This window comes from Cannabis sativa, chromosome 5, assembly GCF_029168945.1.
Source record: "Cannabis sativa cultivar Pink pepper isolate KNU-18-1 chromosome 5, ASM2916894v1, whole genome shotgun sequence".
NCBI classification, from domain to species: domain Eukaryota; kingdom Viridiplantae; phylum Streptophyta; class Magnoliopsida; order Rosales; family Cannabaceae; genus Cannabis; species Cannabis sativa.
In genome coordinates, this window is record NC_083605.1 from 35,243,844 (window position 1) to 35,263,182 (window position 19,339).

Sequence of the window (19,339 nt, forward strand, 5' to 3'; positions counted from 1 at the left end):
CTGAAATTAAATTTCTTTTGATTTCAGGAACATGTCTTACCTGGTGTAATTCTCTGATTGATCCTCCTGCAAGTTGAATCTTTACAGTCCCAATTCCTCTTATTGTGCATGATCTGTTGTCCCCCAATTTGACTGTGCCACCTGCAATTTCCTTGTATTCAGAGAAATGAGTTCTGTCAGGACACACATGGAAAGAACACCCTGAATCTATAACCCAATCGAGATCAGAATACCCTGTGGAAGCCACCATAACTCCTGCAGTTTCATAACCATCATCACTAGTGTAACCCCCTGACACCAGATCAGCATTTCCATACTTCTTGGAACCACCAGTTGGTTTCTTGTTTAGTTCAGGGCAATCTCTCTTGAGATGAGATGTTTTGTGACAAATAAAACATCTCTTCTTGAATTTTGAATTTGGCTTTCCTTTGGTGAAGTGATTTTGATGTTGATTCCCATTGTATCTTCCCTCAATTCTTCCTCGAGCAATTAACAGGCCCTCTCCTGTATTGTCTTCCTTCTCAGACTTCTTTTTCAATTCCTTTGACATCAAAGCACTATGTACCTCTTCCAATGTCAATGAATCCCTTCCAAAGATCATCGTGTCAACAAAATGTTCATACTTGTCTGATGGCAAAGAGTTCAAGACAATAATGGCCTGGTCCTCACTTTCGATCTTGATATCACAATTCTCAAGATTAAGAATTATCTTGTTGAAATCATCCATGTGATCTTCAACACTCTACCCTAGTTGCATCTTGAATGAGTAAAGTTTCTGCTTCAGAAACAAACGATTTGCCAGAGACTGTCATGTACAAAGACTCTAATTTCTTCCATAAACCAGCAGCTGTGGTTTCCTTCGAAACCTCCCTCAGGACCTTGTCTCCAAGACTCAAGATGAGTGCACTATGAGCCTTCTCCATAAGTTCACTCTTCTGTGCATCTGTCTTGTCCCTGATCTTGTCATCACCAAGAATCGCATCCTGAATCCCTTGCTGAACCAGGAGAGCCCTCATCTTTACTCTCCACAAACTGGAATCGTTTTTCCCATCAAACTTCTCAATGTCGAACTTGGCATTCCCCATTTCTTTCCCTGGTTGTTCTTCACGTTTGTTCCCACGCAAGCTTGATCCAATTCAAGCAACAAGAACCCGTCCAGCTCTGATACCACACTGTTGAGTCTACAACTCGAATGCCATACAACCAAACAAGTTACAATGCTTATGAAACAACAAACTGAATATAGCTCTTTATTAATGAATGTCAATCTTTACAATGAATGATGTTGTGTCTTAGTTTCAAGTGATAAAACAGGGACTTTATATAGACTAGTCCAATAGGCTTGACACTTGAAACTAACAGCACACACTTAACAGAATTAACCAACTTTAGAGCTTAACTAACTAACTGTCTTAACTATACTAACGGTCACAACTAACTACAGGTCCTTATAGATCTTAGTGGATGCAATCCATAATTAGTTTTGAAGTATGCTCACCGGTTCCAAATTTCAATTTTGCGGCTTTACCAAGCACACATTGATCACACAAGTCAAGTTCTTAAATTTGTTCCTTCCTGAACACATCCGTTTTGGCTAACAATTTCAGTCATTTGTTACCAATGTGTGCAAGCCTTCTCTGCTAAAACATGGTATAAATCTTGTCATCTGAAACATTATTTATCTCCACCTTTTCTAGAATCTCTTGCAACACATATCTTCTTCAAACCCTTCATAGTAACTCTTGAACCTTTCACCACTTTCATGCAACCCTTCTCCACCTTGACTGAATGGCCATCTTGATCCAGCATAGCCACTAAGATAAAATTCCTCTTAAAACATATCTCACTTGTTTCAACTTTGTTATTGCACCATCATTTGATCATAACAGATTCAATCTCTCCAACTTTACATGCTTTATTATCCCCTAATTTCACATTTTCTTACCTTATAGACTGGAACTTGCTGAATCTTGACTTGTCAGGACAAATATAAAATGAGCATCCAGAATCGAGTACCTCAATTGACCTAGAATCACTGTTAAAAGCTATCAGGACCCCTAGACTTTCATAACCATCAGTGTCTTCTCCTTTAGAGGCTACACCAACATTACCATACTTCTAATTATAATTCTTGAAGATTGGACAGTCTCTCTTCAAATGATCTTGCTTATTACAAATGTAACATCTTCTTTGTTTGGACTTTGATCCAGTCTTCTTGCTCTAATTTGATTGATCTTTGTTCTCTTTCTTGGAGATTTTCCCACGAAAAAACATTCCATCTCCATCTGTCTCCTCTTTCATCTTAGACTTTCTCTTCATTTTTTTTACATTAATGCATTCTGAACCTCATCTGGTGTCAAGGTTTCTCTTCCATACATCAGTGTTTACGAAATGCTCATATGAATATGAACGAAATCAATTCAAAATGATGATTGCTTGATCTTCATCTCCAATCTTGATGTCAATATTCTCCAAATTGAGAATTATCTTGTGAAATTCATCCAAATGGTCTTCAATATTCCGATCCCATCTTGAATGAATATAGCTTTTGCTTCAAGAACAAACGATTGGTCATGGACTTTGTCAAGTACAAGCTGTCTAGTTTCGACTACAGTATTGCAGCTGTCTTTTGCTTTGAGACCACTCTCAATACCTTATCCCAAAGACTTAGGATAATACCATTGTGAGCTTTGTCCAACGCCTCTGTCTTCTCCTTCCCTGCTAAACTTGCAGGGAGCTTTTCCTCCCCCAACAAGGTTGCTTGGATTCCTTGTTGCACTAGTAAAGCTCTCATTTTCACCATCCACAATCTGAAGTTCTTCTCAGTGAATTTCCCAAGATCAAAATTTGCAATACCCATGGTGACATATTTTCACCACAATCTTGATCCAAAAACCAAGACCACCTTCCTTAAATTGCTTCACCAACTTTGATACCACTTGTTAATTAAGTCTTCAAGCTTTGATCTAATCTCACTGGAACAGCCAGAAGCAATGACACATTGACATAAGATGGAGACAAGATTGTATAACTCTAACTCAGATCTTTCTTGGACAGAAAATATATATGAATGAATAATATCTTCACTGAAGTGATTGTAATAGTTACATTAGGGAAAAACAATATGATCTGATGCCTATTTATAGGCTTATAATCTGTGTTAGAAAACTAATAAAAAAACTCGTCAGTCAATGTTGACCGTCCCTAAGGCAACTAACTAACTCCGTCAGAGTGACCAAGTAACTAGACTAGCAATTAACTAACATAATTACTGAATCAAAAGTGATAATTAGCTTGAATTAGTTGTTGATCGGGTTCAATATGTATGAATGGAATGAACATATTATAATTCGACTGATGTTATTGGTCTTGTTGAAACTTGGACCTATATATATAATTTATTGAAATGCTTTGGTTTATCTCTGAGCCATTAATTGAGTCAGAATTTATAGGTAGTTAATTTGATGTGTGTTTGTGCTACGTGTAAAAGGTATGTCCTATTACTTTTGTCTACATAGGACTTGTGAAAGAATGAATATATATAATATATATAGATATAAGAAGACTGAGTATGTACGTTATATTCTAATTTATTTTGATGATACTGTTGTTCCTTGGAGATGCTTCAGCATAAACAAGACCATTGAGCGGTATACTCAAAGGAGAACCAAGGATGGTGGCAGCTGCCTCACCTCTAATAAAACTATTTCTGAAGATGATCATCATGATCTACAGGTAATATATATATATGTAAGGATCTTAGTCTCAACTTCAATATAGAGATCAATCTACACACGCTAAACCAACACACACTCTTGTGCAAATTATCAAGAACACACATCAAACATATTAAGAACATAAAATACTAAATGAACACAATCAACTTAAAGAGGTTCAAACTTACCCAAATAATTTTGGGAGCCTAATCTAACTCCCTTGATCGTAGGGCTCAGTTCTTAGCCATTGATCTTGATGATATCTCAGAGAGATTACAAACTAGGAGCAAGCCTTTAACAGTGGTTCATCAACACTCTATTGTAATACAACTTCAATTACACAGAGAAACTCTCTCTCTTAATCACTCAATCTTACCATAGTTCACTATTTCTCTTCTTTTCTCTCAATTCATAAAACCAGCTCTAACCAACAACTAACAATGAGCCTAGGTTGCTGGTCTATATATGAGCACAAGACATGCCAACAAGGCATAACTAACATAATAGAATTTAACAAATAATGAAACTTAATAGAATGATGTAAGAAATGGCAAGTTGGCAATCCAAGTGAGAGGGGTAGAATTAAATAGGTTAAGGACATGTGGAAAGTGACTAGGATGAGCTGAAATTATCAAATTCCATCTCAGTTTATTATATTCACAAAGAAAACAATTATGCCACAAGGAGTTTAAATATCCAATCTCATCAGTTTATTGCAATTCTTAGCAGTGCTTTACAGTGGTTGAAGTTGCTCATTGTAAGCACTTTGGTTCCCATATCAGATGAATTTTCACTAGTGTGTACCTTTTTAATCTCCACAAGGCCTTAAGTTACTTTTTCCCTTATGAAAAAAATACTTTATATCAATATGCTTGGTCCTATCAATGTACATGGGACTCTTGCAAAGATGAATAACACTTTTGATGTCCAAATTGATCACCACGTTTCCTTCAAACAGTTTGAGTTCCTTTAGAATGCCTTGAATCCATAGATTCAAGATAAAACAGTTTGAGTTCCTCCAAACAGTTTAAGTTCCTTCAGAATGTCTGAGGTGATACATTTGTAATGTGATCATTGATCTTAAAAGATCTTTGTAATGTGATACATTTCCAGCAATAAATTCAGTTTCTGTATTGGACAAAGCCATTGTGGGTTGGAGCTGAGATCTCCAACTGACACAGTTCCCACACACTAGGAACTGAAATGCAGAAGTGAACTTCCTTGAGTCCCTATCACCAGCATAATCAGAGTCACTAAAACCCTAATAATGACTTTTCATTTACTTCTTTCATAGAACAAACACTCCTTAGTTGTACCAACTAGGTATCGTAGCATCCACTTCATGGCCAACCAGTGATCCTTCCCTGGATTGCTCATGTATCTGCTCAAGCACCTCATGCTATGAGCTAAATCTCGCTCGGTGCACACCGTAACATACATGACAGAGCCAACTGCAGCAGTATAGGGAACTTTTTAATTTCATTATTCTCTTTTTCTGTACTTGGACACTACTTTTTTAGAGACTTGGTATTGGCTTGTCATAGGTTGTTTTGTAGGTTTAGAGCCAACCATAGAGAACTCATCTATAACCTTTCTGATGTAGTTTTCTTGACAGAGAGTTAGCTTTCCTCTCTTTTTACTTCTCTTGATGTCTATCCCCAAAATTCTTCTAGCATTTCCCAAGTCTTTCAAGTCAAACTCGGTTTCAAGAATTCTCTTCAAGTTCCCAATCTTGGCTTTCTCTTTGCTAATCAATAACATGTTATCAACACACATAAAAAGGTATTCAACATCCTTAATTCCATACCCTCTGAAATACAAACAGGTATCAAGAAAGCTTCTTTTGAATCCTTGGTTGATCATGGAATTGTCAAAACTCTTATTCTATTGCCTATGTGATTGCTTCAATCCATACAAGGATTTCTGTAGTTTGCATACCATTTCAACAACTGACTTCTCTTCATATCCTTTAGGTTGTTCCATGAATATCACCTCTTCCACTTCACCGTGCAAGAATGTTATTTTAACATCAATTTGTTCAAGTTCCAAGTCAAATTGAACAACAATAGCTAGCATTATCCTTATTGTCTTATACTTGACAATTGGGGAAACTATCTCATTAAAATCCACTCCCTCTCTTTGAGTGAATCCCTTAGCAACTAACGTGGCTTTATACCAAATATGCTCTCCATCTTCTTGATACTTGAATATCAATTTTTTTATACAATAGATTTCTCTTTAGGTCTTGTGACTACAATTCAAGTTCTGTTCTTTCTCAAAGATGACATCTACTCATCCTTTGTAGTAGCCCATTTTTTTTACACCAGGTGCTCTAATTGTAGCTTCATATTAGTTTGGTTCTTTCGTGGCAAGCTCTATTGTACAGTGGAAGGCATAGGCAATAATGTCATCCCAGACATCAAACTCAATCTGTTAACTTGTTTGGAATCTCTTCTTTGCTTATCTCGAGCTAGTTGGTAATTTTTAATTTCTGGTTGCTCAGGGTAGTACTCTCCCCATTCTTCTACTTTTGTTTTTTCTAGATTAGGTTCCACTTGAGCTGTAGGGTCTCTTTGTCCATCGGACCTATGTGATCTTCCTTCTTAGTGTCTAGTTTATGTTCCACCTGAACATTGGACTTTTGGCTCTCTTTTCCTGCCTCAGAGCTAATTTTTTTTCCCTTTTTTCTTGCATTCTGGTTAGTACTACAAGGGAAATTTATTTTATTTAATATTACATCCCTGCTGATTATTATTTTGATCCCATTTCTAGACTTGGAGGGTATCCTAAGAAAATGCATTTGTTTTGATCTAGGTTCAAGTTTAACTGTGTTTTGATGCACATAAGCAGTGCATTCAAAGGTCCTATGTAACACCCTAACTAATTTAGGCGTATTACGTGATTTTTAAACGTACTGTGCAGCTCGTTGCTAATCAACGAGGTTTATGGAAAAACGTGATTAATTAAAATTTTGCTTTTTCATTAAACTTATAAACCATTTTACCAAAAAGTCTCGGGATCCCGATTTATAAAAATATTTACAAACGTTTTTACTATTCAACTTTTACATCAAAATAAGGTCATCTAACGACCGCTACAAAAATCTCAAATTTCGTCGTCCCGAGGATCGTACGCTCCAGTGCCTAACCGCCCCGACATGTACAATCCCATAAGCTCGCTCACTGGCCCATCAAGAATCGCCTTGCCTTTACCTACACATGAACGTAAACTGTGAGTCGACGTACTCGCAAGAAAAGCATACTAATATCATACATAAAACTGACTGCCGTGTCCAACACGATACTGAGTCCCGCTACTGCCATGTCCAACATGGTACTGAGCACTACTGCCATGTCCAACATGGTACTGAGTTTTGAACGTTCGTGACCCGCACTATCGACACGTAACAACTCGGGACGGCCGAACTCACATACTCATTGGCCATCATACTCCACCGTACCGACGTGTTACTATATCCTCCCGACGGCCGAACTCTGGCCATACTCCGTCAGCTGTCATATTTCCACTTCGTACCGACGGATACGTCAATAGCACGAACCACCAACCAAGTGTCACTGACGGCCAAACCTATTATACTCCGCCGTCGGTCATACTCCACCGTACCGACGTGACAGGTTGTATGGTTCGAAGCCAACATACAACTAATGTAATCTAATGTGCTTCCTACATGCTCGCTAAACATGTAATCTACATATGCATACCGTTATACTAATCTTACTCGGATTCCGATTTCAAATGTGTGTGCCGTCAACCCGACCGGAACCGAAGCCGAACTACGGACATCGTCTCCTAAACCATAAAAATCACAACGCTATGCTGACACGCTAAATCACTTCCCGGACTAAAACTTGAAACTAAAAGTTTCCCTATCGATAAAAAGCATGCCAATACCCCTAAAAACCCAAAAACGAGGAAAACTAGTGGTTCTGAAAATCCCCAACCGGAAGACCTATTGGCTGCCCAACCGAATCTGCCTTCGGAAAAATCAACCCCCATCCGAATTCCGATGCTCAACCTAATTCCGGCTTCGCAAAGAACCAAAAATTCACATATTCGACCAATTCGAACCCAATTGATCCCGTACTTTCCGTACCCGCTCTATGTGTCCCAAATAACAATTCGTAGCATCAAACCTACCCGTAAATCCCACATGCAAAATTCACCATCGAGCTCAAGCTTTGAGTTCCAAACTCAAGCTTCGAGCAAAACCACTTAAACAAGCAATCCAATAGCATAAAACAACATAACTAAGCATCATATAACCTCCGCAAACTAACAAGAACAACAAAGAATAACACAACATAAACATAGCATTTTCTCACAAAAATCACCTATTTTCACATATAATTTAAAAGCTTGAACAACCTAACTAATATGCTTTCAACATACCTCATTTAACATCAAAAATCATGCTTTGAATCAACCTAAATCAACAACAAAACACAGCAGAAACATCACTCAAAAATCACATGCATTTCATCCATTTTCATCATTTTTCTCAAGTAATTTAAAGAGAAAGAGTTAGAATTAACATACCACAACCTAGAGTTCACAAATAGGATGAATTTAGCTTAGAGAAATGAAGAAAAACCCAGCTTTGCACCCCAAAGTTCCCAAACTCGAAAGTGAAGAGGAAAAGAGAGAGCTTTCTTTGAAAATTTCTATTTTTTTCTCTAAGTTGTTGAAAAATGAAAGACTTAAAATGAAAAATGCCATTTAACTAAACTCATTTCAGCTAACATTTAATAAAATAAACACTTATTTTTCCATTTAATAAATCACACAAAACAAAACACTAATGGGGCAAAAAGACCATTTTGCCCCTCCACCATAAAATCACTAAAATCATACTAAAGGGGTATTTTTGGGACATTCTAAATTCCCGGCCATTCCCGACATTCCCAATGTCTAAAACCCGTCCCCAAAATACTAACATACTAAGCTTCGTGATTTCTACCGAGCCAAACGCCGCGTTCCAAAATACGACACCGAAATGCGAAATATAAAAACTACTGATAACATACTCATGCATATAAGAATTCCATAAATATCCAAAATAAATTATTTAAATAAACCTATAAATAATTTCATGATTAACATAAATAATCTGCTAATTTCCAAATTAACTAAGCGGCTTTACAACTATTCCCCCTTAAAAGGATTTCGTCCCCGAAATCTAACTCCGAATAACTCGGATATCGAGCTCGCATATCCGATTCTACTCTCCTGTGTGGCTTCTTCCACCTTACCGTTTCTCCGTAGAACTCGACCAAAGCTATGGTCTTATTCCGAAGGACTTTATCCTTTCTATCCAGGATCCGCACCGTCGTTCCTCATAAGACATATCCGATCGAAGCCGAAGCGTCTCATAACCGAGTATATGAGAGGGGTCTCGAAACGTATTTTCTCAACATCGAGACATGAAATACGTTGTGCACGTCGATAAAGCCGAGGCAATGCTAACCGATATGCCACTCGACCTATCTTCTCGTGAATCTCGAAAGGTCCCGTAAATCTAGTGGCATAACTTGCCTCTTTTCCCGAAACGTTTAATCCCCTTCATCGGGAGATACTCGCAAAAACACATGGTCCCCTACTCGAACTCAACATCCCTACGTTTCGATCTCGCGTAACTCTTCTCGTCCGCTCCTGGAGGCAAGCATTCTAGCTTTGATCTTTTCTATTGCCTCATTGGTCCGTTGACCGATTCTCGGACCAAGGTATTTCTTCTCCCGTCTCATCCCAAAGGATGTGGATCTACACTTCCTACCGTACAACAAGCTCGTAGGTGCCATCCCTATCGTACTCGGTAACTCGTCGTTGTATGAAAATTCCACTAACCGTAGGTATTTACTCCATGAACCCTCAAAGTCCATAACACAGCTCTCGCATATCCTCCAATATCCGAATTGTCCTTTCTGACCGACCATCCGTCCGAGGATGGAATGCCGTGCCGAATTTTAGCTTCGTACCCATTGCCCGTTGCAAACTTTGCCAAAATTTACAGGTGAATTTCGATCCCCGTCCGAAACCATAATTTCGCACTCCCGTGAAGTCTCACTATCTCCCCGACATATAACTCGCCAACCGATCCATCGTAAATGTTGTTCGACCCCCGCAAAATGAGCAGATTTCGTAACCTGGCCCACCACTACCTGCATGGAATCATACATACCCGTGGTCCTAGGTAACCCGACCACAAAATCCATCGTAATATCCTCCCATTTCCACTCCCGCAGGTTGGGAGGCCGCAACAACCCCGTCGGGTCTCGATGTTCCCTCTGATCGTCGATTGCTGAGGCATCTCGAAACGAATTCTACCAAATTCTTCTTCATACCGCTCCACCGTGTACTATGGCTTCAAATCTTGGTACATCTCGTGGTGCCGGATGTGTAGAATATGGAGTAACGAGCCTCCTCAAAGATCTCGTTCCTCAAGTCCACACTCGTTCGGACACAAACCCCGGCTTTATACAAAAGCATTCCACTAGCCGACACCGAAAAGTCTTTGGCTTCGACCACACCAATACCTCATCTCGGATCTTCACTAACTCCGGATCCGTCGTCCGAGCAACCTTTATTCTTTCTAACAGATCGTATCAAGTAGCCGTTAAGTCGTGAAGCCGACCTACCACAAACTCAATGCCGGATCTAACCATATCCTCTCGCTACCCGAGGTGAGATCCAACCATGCTAGCCACTTGCCCGGACCCTTCGCTCGTGCACGGCCACTACATTGGCTTTCCCGGATGGTAAAGGATCTCACAATCATAATCCTTCACTAATTCCAACCAACGCCTTTGTCTCATGTTCAAATCTTTCCGAGTAAAGAAATACTCGAGACTTTTATGGTCTAGACATCTCGCACTTCTCCCCATACAAGTAATGCCGCCAAATCTTCAAAGGCAAAACCCATCCGCGCCAATTCTAAATCATGAGTCTGGGCATCGCCGTTCATAATCCTTTAACTCGACGGGAGGCATAAGCGATAACCCGATCGCTTGCATCAATACGCACCCCAAACCCCGTTTGGATGCGCTCACAATTCACGAACTTCTCCTCGTCCGAGGGCAAAGCTAGTACGGCAAGATCAACTCTCGTTTCGCCTCGAAAACTAGCTTCGCATTTATCCGTCCAGATAAATCGCCGATTCTTCTTTGTAAGCCTCTGCTAGGCATTGAAATTTTGGAGAACCCTCCACGAACCTACTCGTAATACCCGCCTAATCCCAAAAAGCTTCCCGATCTCTGGCCACCGTCTTCTGCCTCGCCAACCCTCGACGGATTCGATCTTCCCGGATCCACCTCGATCCCGTCCTTACCCACAATGTGTCCTAGGAAGGACACCCGAGACAACCGTAACTCACATTTCTCAACTTGGCGCAGTCTATGTTCTCGAAGTCGTTGCAAAGACACTATCCGAGATGTAACTCATGCTCCTCTTCTCCGACCGAGAGTACACGAGGATGTCGTCGATAAACACAATTACAGCCGATATCGAGGAAATCCTCGAATACTCTATTCATCGTGTCCATGAATGTCAGTGAGCGTTGGTTAGTCCGAATGACCTAACCAGAACTCGTAGTTGTCCATACCCAAGGCGCAAAGCCGCCTTTGGAATGTCCTCCTCCACCCTCAACTCGATGATAACCCGAACGGAGATCAATCTTAGAAAAGACCGTCTTCCCCCGGCTCGATCGAACAAGTCATCGATCCTAGGTAATGGATATCTATTCTTCACCGTCACTTGTTCAACTCCCGTAAGCCGATGCACATCCTCATGCATCCATCCTTCTTCTTCACGAACAAAACCGGCTCCCTGTGGTGACACACCGGGCCGAATGAACCCTATGTCAAGCAACCCTCGAGCCGAATCTTCAATTCCTTAAGTTCACCGAGCCATCCTATACGGGCTTTAAAACCGGATCCACCCCCGGTGCCAAGTCAATCACGAAGTCAATCTCCCGTCGAGGTGGTAACCCCGGAAGTTCTTCTGGAAAACGTCCAAAAATTCCCGAACCACACCGATGTCCTTCGGCCGACCTGGTGTCCGGCCGAGTGGTGTCCACCACCACGCCGTAAACCCTAAGCACCCATCGTGCAATAATTCTCTCGCCGACATAGCCGAGATCACCGGATCCGAGATCCCCGAACCGAACCCACAAATACGAACGTTCTTCACTTTCCGACAAAAGACTCACCATCTTCCTTTCGCAATCAATGCTCGCCGAATATTTAGATAGAAATCCATTCCTAAAATAATATCAAATTCGACTAAGCTCATCTCTATCGACCGCTCAACTCTCTACCATCTATCCCGATCGCATGTACCTAATCCACCTATCGGAGATAACCAATTCTCCGCTGTAACAGGTCAGGTTCCAAACCCCGATTCAAATCTATCAAAGGGTCTACCCAACTTACTAAAGACTCGGTCGCCACATAAGAACGTGTAGCCCGTAATCAAACAAAGACCGAATAAAGCGAGTCGTTAATAAGAATCCGACCCGTAACAACCGATGGGCCGGCATCCGCATCGCCCTCGCGTGATCGCGAATACCCCGGCCGGAGTGGGTATCGCTGGGAGCCCCTCTGCGGCCTCCCGACCGAGCCGGAACATTCCCCCGTTGCTCCGGCATGCCACAATGAAAGCATCCCCGCCCTCGCACTCCCCCGATGGTGCCTCTGCGCCCAGGCACTCGGGATAGAAGAAGCGAGTCTCATTACCACCAGACGACTCCCTCTCGCTCCTCGGTTCCCCCGAACCTCTCGTTCGACTCGAGCCGCCGAAACGGGGTGCCCTCTTCCTCTCGATCAATGGCCGAACCACTACTCCCCCCGCTAAATCCCGATGCAGGAGGGGTGAGCTCCGCCACCAACCGAGTACCGGGCCGACCCAACATACATCCCACCGCGCCCCCGCCCGCAAAGGCCTTCTCCACCATCCGAGCGCAGTGGTGCCGTCGTCGCGGGTAATCATCGTCATGCCTCGATCTCGGGATTCAACCCGTCCCGCATACTTCTCCTTTCCGCCGAAGCCTGGCCGGGCACAAATCCCGAGGCTAACCTCGCCATCCCACAACCGAGTAGTATACTCGCGGACGCTCATGTTCTCCCGCCGGGTCGTGTGAACGAACTCTTCCTCTCGGCGCTTCTAACCGCCTCATCGTAGTACTTCGCGTTGAAGAGTTCTCGGGAACCTTTCCTGTGTCATGGTGGTGACGTCGTGAATCCGAGACACCATGTCCCACCATACCGTGGCATCCTCCCGGAACCGAAATGTGGCGCACACCACTCGTCGTCGTCGTGACACCCATAAAGTTCAAGATTCTCATGATCACCGTAAGCCACCGCCGCCTTTCGACACATCCGGACCTCCCAGAATACCGAGGCTTCGCTCCGAACCGCTCATATAAAGGTTCCAATCCGTGGGCCGCCACTACCTTCTCTACCGGGCAGCAGGGGCCGGTGCCGCCGGAACTACTCGGCACCGGAACCGGCAGAGCACCCCGCCGTCTCAACCTCCTCGAATCTCGAGATCTTGCTCTTCTATTCGGCTCGCATTTCCGCAAACCGTAACTTCCCAATTCCGGGCTTCCCGATCGACTCGGGCAGCCCCGCGCGAGTTAACATCACTCCAACCGCGAACCCCGCCCCCGGGACCTCTACCCCCGCCCATAACACTCGAGGGGAACCGAGCTCCTCGACCTCGATCCGACCCGACCGAGATGCCCCGACTCCTAACATTTCGTCCGGCGTCCATCTGGGCCTCGAACCGCCTCGAAATCCCGAGTCGGCACTCGTGTCACGATCATCGAGAGCTTACTAATGCCGCTTAATTTGGAAATTAGAATTGAAACATGCGCCTATTCAACTATCAAAGTGCTACTAACATGCTTCCTAACAGCTTTTCTTTTTCATAACCGAATAAAATAAACTACTAAAGCAATAAAGGCTTACCGAACCGTGAACCGAGCTAACCGCCGATGATGATCGTACATGTCGTGACGATTTTCTAAGACAACCCGCGCTTCCGATACCAAGTTGTAACACCCTAACTAATTTAGGCGTATTATGTGATTTTTAAACGTACCGTGTCGTTAATCAACGAGGTTTATGGAAAAACGTGATTAATTAAAATTTTGCTTTTTCATTAAACTTATAAACCATTTTACCAAAAAGTCTCGGATCCCGATTTATAAAAATATTTACAAACGTTTTTACTATTCAACTTTTACATCAAAATAAGGTCATCTAACGACCGCTACAAAAATCTCACCCCCGTCGTCCCGAGGATCGTACGCTCCTGTGCCTAACCGTCCCGACATGTACAATCCCATAAGCTCGCTCACGTCCATCAAAGAATCGCCTTGCCTTTACCTACACATGAACGTAAACCGTGAGTCGACGTACCCGCAAGAAAAGCATACTAATATCATACATAAAACCGACCGCCGTGTCCAACACGATACCGAGTCCCGCCATCGCCATGTCCAACATGGTACCGAGCACTACCGCCATGTCCAACATGGTACCGAGTTTTGAACGTTCGTGGACGCATTATTGACACGTAACAACTCCGACGGCCGAACCTATTATACTCCGCCGTCGGTCATACTCCACTCGTACCGACGTGTTACTATATCCTCCCCGACGGCCGAACCTGGCCATACTCCGCCGTCGGTCATACTCCACCGTACCGACGGGATACGTCAATAAGACTGAACCACCAACCAAGTGTCACTGACGGCCAAACCGGCCATACTCCGCCGGGGTCATACTCCACCGTACCGACGTGACAGGTTGGATGGTTCGAAGCCAACATACAACTAATGTAATCTAACAGTCTTCCTACATGCTCGCTAAACATGTAATCTACATATGCATACCGTTATACTAATCTTACCCGGATTCCGATTTCGTGTGCCGTCAACCCGACCGGAATCGAAGTCCGAACTACGGACATCGTCTCCTAAACCATAAAAATCACAACGCTATAAGTGACACGCTAAATCACTTCCCGGACTAAAACTTGAAACTAAAAGTTTCCCTATCGATAAAAAGCATGGCAATACCCCTAAAAACCCAAAAACGAGGAAAACTAGGGTTCTCGAAATCCCCAACCGAAGACATTGCCCAACCGAATTCCGTTCGGAAAAATTCGAATCTCCCATCCGAATTCCGGATGCTCAACCGACCCTGCCTCGCAAAGAACCAAAAATTCACATATCTTGACCAATTCGAACCCAATTGATCCCAAACTTTCCAGACCTGCTCTATAGGTCCCAAATAACAATTCTAGAGTATCAAACCTACCCAGAAATCCCACATGCAAAATTCACCATTGGAGCTCAAGCTTGAGCAAAACCACTTAAACAAGCAATCCAATAGCATAAAACAACATAACTAAGCATCATATAACCTCTGCAAACTAACAAGAACAACAGCAACAACACAGAACATAAACATAGCATTTTCTCACAAAAATCACCTATTTTCACATATAATTTAAAAGCTTGAACAACCTAACTAATATGCTTTCAACACAGCTCATTTAACATCAAAAATCATGCTTTGAATCAACCTAAATCAACAACAAAACACAGCAGAAACATCACTCAAAAATCACATGCATTTCATCCATTTTCATCATTTTTCTCAAGCAATTTAAAGAGAAAGAGTTAGAATTAACATACCACAACCTAGAGTTCACAAATAGGATGAATTTAGCTTAGAGAAATGAAGAAAAATCCAGCTTTGCACCCCAAAGTTCCCAGCCGAAAGTGAAGAGGAAAAGAGAGAGCTTTCTTTGAAAATTTCTATTTTTTTCTCTAAGTGTTGAAAAATGAAAGACTTAAAATGAAAATGCCATTTAACTAAACTCATTTCAGCTAACATTTAATAAAATAAACACTTATTTTTCCATTTAATAAATCACATAAAACAAAACACTAATGGGGCAAAAAGACCATTTTGCCCCTCCACCATAAAATCACTAAAATCATACTAAAGGGGTATTTTTGGGACATTCTAAATTCCCGGCCATTCCCGACATTCCCAATGTCTAAAACCCGTCCCCAAAATACTAACATACTAAGTTGTGATTTCTACTGAGCCAAACGCCGCGTTCCAAAATACCGGACACCGGAAATGCGAAATATAAAAACTACCGATAACATACTCATGCATATCTGAATTCCATAAATATCCAAAATAAATTATTTAAATAGCTATAAATAATTTCATGATTAACATAAATAACTGCTAATTTCCAAATTAACTAAGCGGGCTTTACATCCTAAGATAAGATAAGTTTGGAATTTTACCTGACCACATTTCCTTAAGTGTCATAAAGCTGATTGCACTAGAGAGGCTTTTATTTATTAGGTGTGTAGTTGTCATTATAACTTCTCCCTAGAATTCTTTTGGCAATCCTAAACTCGGCAAATTACACCTTGATTTTTTCAAGAGTGTTCTGGTCATCCTTTCAGCAACTTCATTATGTTGGGGGTTGCTCTTAATTATGCCTGATAATATCTTATCTGCACAAAATTGGTCAAATATCTCATTGCAAAATTTCAAATCATTATTAGTTCTTAGATTTTTAATTCTTTTCCTTGTTAAGTAATCTGTTACATTCTTCCAAGTTTTAAAGGCATTGAAAACATCATTTTTGTGTTTCAAAACATGCATCCAAAATTTCCTAGAATAGTAATCTACAATGGAGAGAAAATAAGAACTTCCACTAATGGTTTGAACCTTCTCAGGTCCCCACAAGTCAACATGAAAATATTCCAAAATATATTTTGAGTTATGAGAACCTTTTCCAAAACTAACCTTATGCTGCTTATCAAATATGCAATGTTCCCAGAAAGGTAGAGAGCCAATTTTATGCTTACCAAACACATTTTGTTTGTTGCGAACATGCAAACTTTTTTAACTGATGTGGCCAAGCCTAGTATGCCATAACACAGTCTTGTCTTATGTTTCTCTAGTTGCAATAGATGCCACTCCAATCACAGCTTCTCCTTTAGATAGTACAACCCTCCTTGCTTTTCTCCTTTCAACATAACCGTGGCTCCTTAGCATATTTTTAGTGTTCCATTGCAGCATTTGTATTCATAACTTGCATCATCAAACTGACTTAGTGAAATCAAATTTCTAGTAAGATTTGGAGCATACTTTGATGTCTTTGATCACTCTAATAGTGCCATCATTCAACCTGAATTGCACATTTCCAATTCCTTCTATGGCATAGGTCTTGCCATTTCCAATTATTACTTTCCTATTATTTTGGATTTTCATGTCTCTAATCTAATTCTTATTGTTTGTCAAGTGAAAGGTGCATCCAGAGTCTATGATCCACTCATTCTTGATGATCATGGCAGTTGCAGAACTTTCAGGTCTTGATTCCACTATGAGCACTTGACCATCCTCACTGCAATCTTCACTGTAATTTGAAATTTTAGGATCTTGATCATTCGGATCATTGTTTCTTGGACCCTTTCATTTTCCTTTGGCGAGTTCACATCAGTACTTTCTGATATGGCTAATCTTGCAACAATGATAACACTTTTTGTTGGTCTTGGGTCCTGTAGATTGAGACATTCCTCTTCATTTAGTACTGTAGTTTCTTTCCTTTACTATGTGATGGTGATTGCCTCGATGTTGTTCTCTTCCTCTAGAATAATATGCCTTTGAGTTGTTCTTTTGAAGCTTACCAGTTTGCTTAAGAGATAATTCCTTTGAATATATGGCACCTATTACTTCTTCTAGCACCAAGGTGTCTTTAGATTAGATGATAATATTCTTGAATTTCTCATATTGAGTAGAGAATGAATTCAACATATAGATTGCCTTATCTTCTACCTTGATCTTTACTTCTAAGCTATTCCAATCGGAATCCAACATATAGAACTCATTCAGATAATCATTTAGAAACTTACTCTCATCCATCTTGAATCCATTAAACTTCTTTTTAGATACACTCTACTAGGGCAGGCTCTTGGTCATGAACATTTGTTCCAATGTAAACCACATTGAGTTGTTGTGGTCTCCTTCACCACATTTCTCAAAATTTCATCTTCAAGACACAGAATGATGGTGTTCTTAACCTTCTTAAGTGTGTTGTTCCAATCCTTTTGTTCCACACTTGCCACTTTGATTGCATCCTTTGATAGTGCTTTATTCAATCCGAGATTCCCAAGATGAGTTCTCATCTTTCTCTCCATAAGCATAAGTCATTCTTCCCACTGAATTTCTCTATGTCCACCTTGACCAAAGTCATCTTCTTGGTCCATCAAGACAATGCTTTCTACAATTTTGTTCTTCGACTTTTGATGAATCTTGGTTCTTGAACCACACCTCTGAGATTAACGTGCTCTAGCTTGAGCTCTGATACCACTGTTGCGATCTCAGTCGCAACTCCAATCTCAACATCAGTTTGCACACACTAAACAAACACACACACTTGCACAGATTTATCAAGAACATACATCAAACATATAAATGACATAAAACAGTAAATGAACACAATCAACTTAAAGAGGTTCGAACTTCCTCAAATAATTTTTTGGAGCCTAATCCCCTTGTAACTCCCTTGATTGTAGGGTTCAATTCTTAGTCATTGACTATGATGTCTCACAGAGATTACAAACTAAGAGCAAGCCTTCAAAAATGGCTCCTCAACACTCTGTTGTAATATAACTTCAATTACACGGAGAAACTCTCTCTCAATCACTCGATCTCACCACTGTTCACTCTTTCTCTACTTTTCTCTCAACTCACAAAACCAGCTCTAAATAACAACTAACAATAAGCTTAGGTGGTTAGTTTTATAGATGAGCACAAGGCATGCCAGCAAGACATAAGCATATAACCAAAATTTAAACCTTAACTAACTAATCTAAGAAATGACAAGTTGGCAATCTGAGTCAGCAAGGTAGAATCCAAAAAGCTAAGGACATGTAGCAAGTGAATATATATATTCTATAGCTTCATCTATATATTTATATGAACATATCCATGTGCTTATAATTAGTACTTAATTTATTGGTTCAAGATATATTTTCCTATATGGAAGCTGTACCTCAAACACAAGTTGGTCACCAACAAATGCACACTACGTTATTAGCTTGCATAATCTTTTTCAATGATATATAAACATAAGTATTTATATATGCATAAGTAATCTTTATTTGACATGGGAAGGATTAATTTGGGTTATTATTGCAGGCTGCTGTAAGTAAGGAAGATTCCTTTAGCATGGCAAAGAAAATTGATCATCTTGAAGTTTCTAAAATGTTAGTTAATACATATACGTAATATATATGTTAGTTAATTTAGTTAATCAATATATATAGTTGTATGTTGATCAGCCATCTTTGTTTACATATATTGATCAAATATTTGTGTAATGTATTATAATATATGTAGGAAGCTTTTGGGGGATGGTTTGGAGTCATGTTCCTTCCAAGAGCTACATCAAATAGAGAATCAGTTGGAGAGAAGCTTAGCCAAAATCAGGGCAAGAAAGGTACCACACTCCCTCACTCACTCTCTCAAACTTCTTTTTTCACTTTTTTTTTATTGCACTACATATGA

The 19,339-nt window shown here is 40.8% G+C and overlaps 1 protein-coding gene across 4 annotated transcripts in view; it reads left to right on the forward strand.

Annotated features, from left to right (window-relative positions):
* LOC115716986 (agamous-like MADS-box protein AGL19) overlaps positions 1-19,339 on the forward strand; it is a 39,171-nt gene that overhangs the window by 18,138 nt on the left and 1,694 nt on the right. For 2 of the 4 annotated variants that reach the window (XM_061115632.1, XM_030645911.2), the window contains exons 2-4: positions 3,621-3,735; positions 18,971-19,038; positions 19,172-19,271. In XM_061115632.1, the coding sequence (XP_060971615.1) occupies positions 3,621-3,735; positions 18,971-19,038; positions 19,172-19,271 (283 nt within the window). The remainder of the gene's footprint in view (positions 1-3,620; positions 3,736-18,970; positions 19,039-19,171; positions 19,272-19,339) is intronic. The other 2 variants (XM_061115634.1, XM_061115633.1) reach the window with 1 other exon arrangement.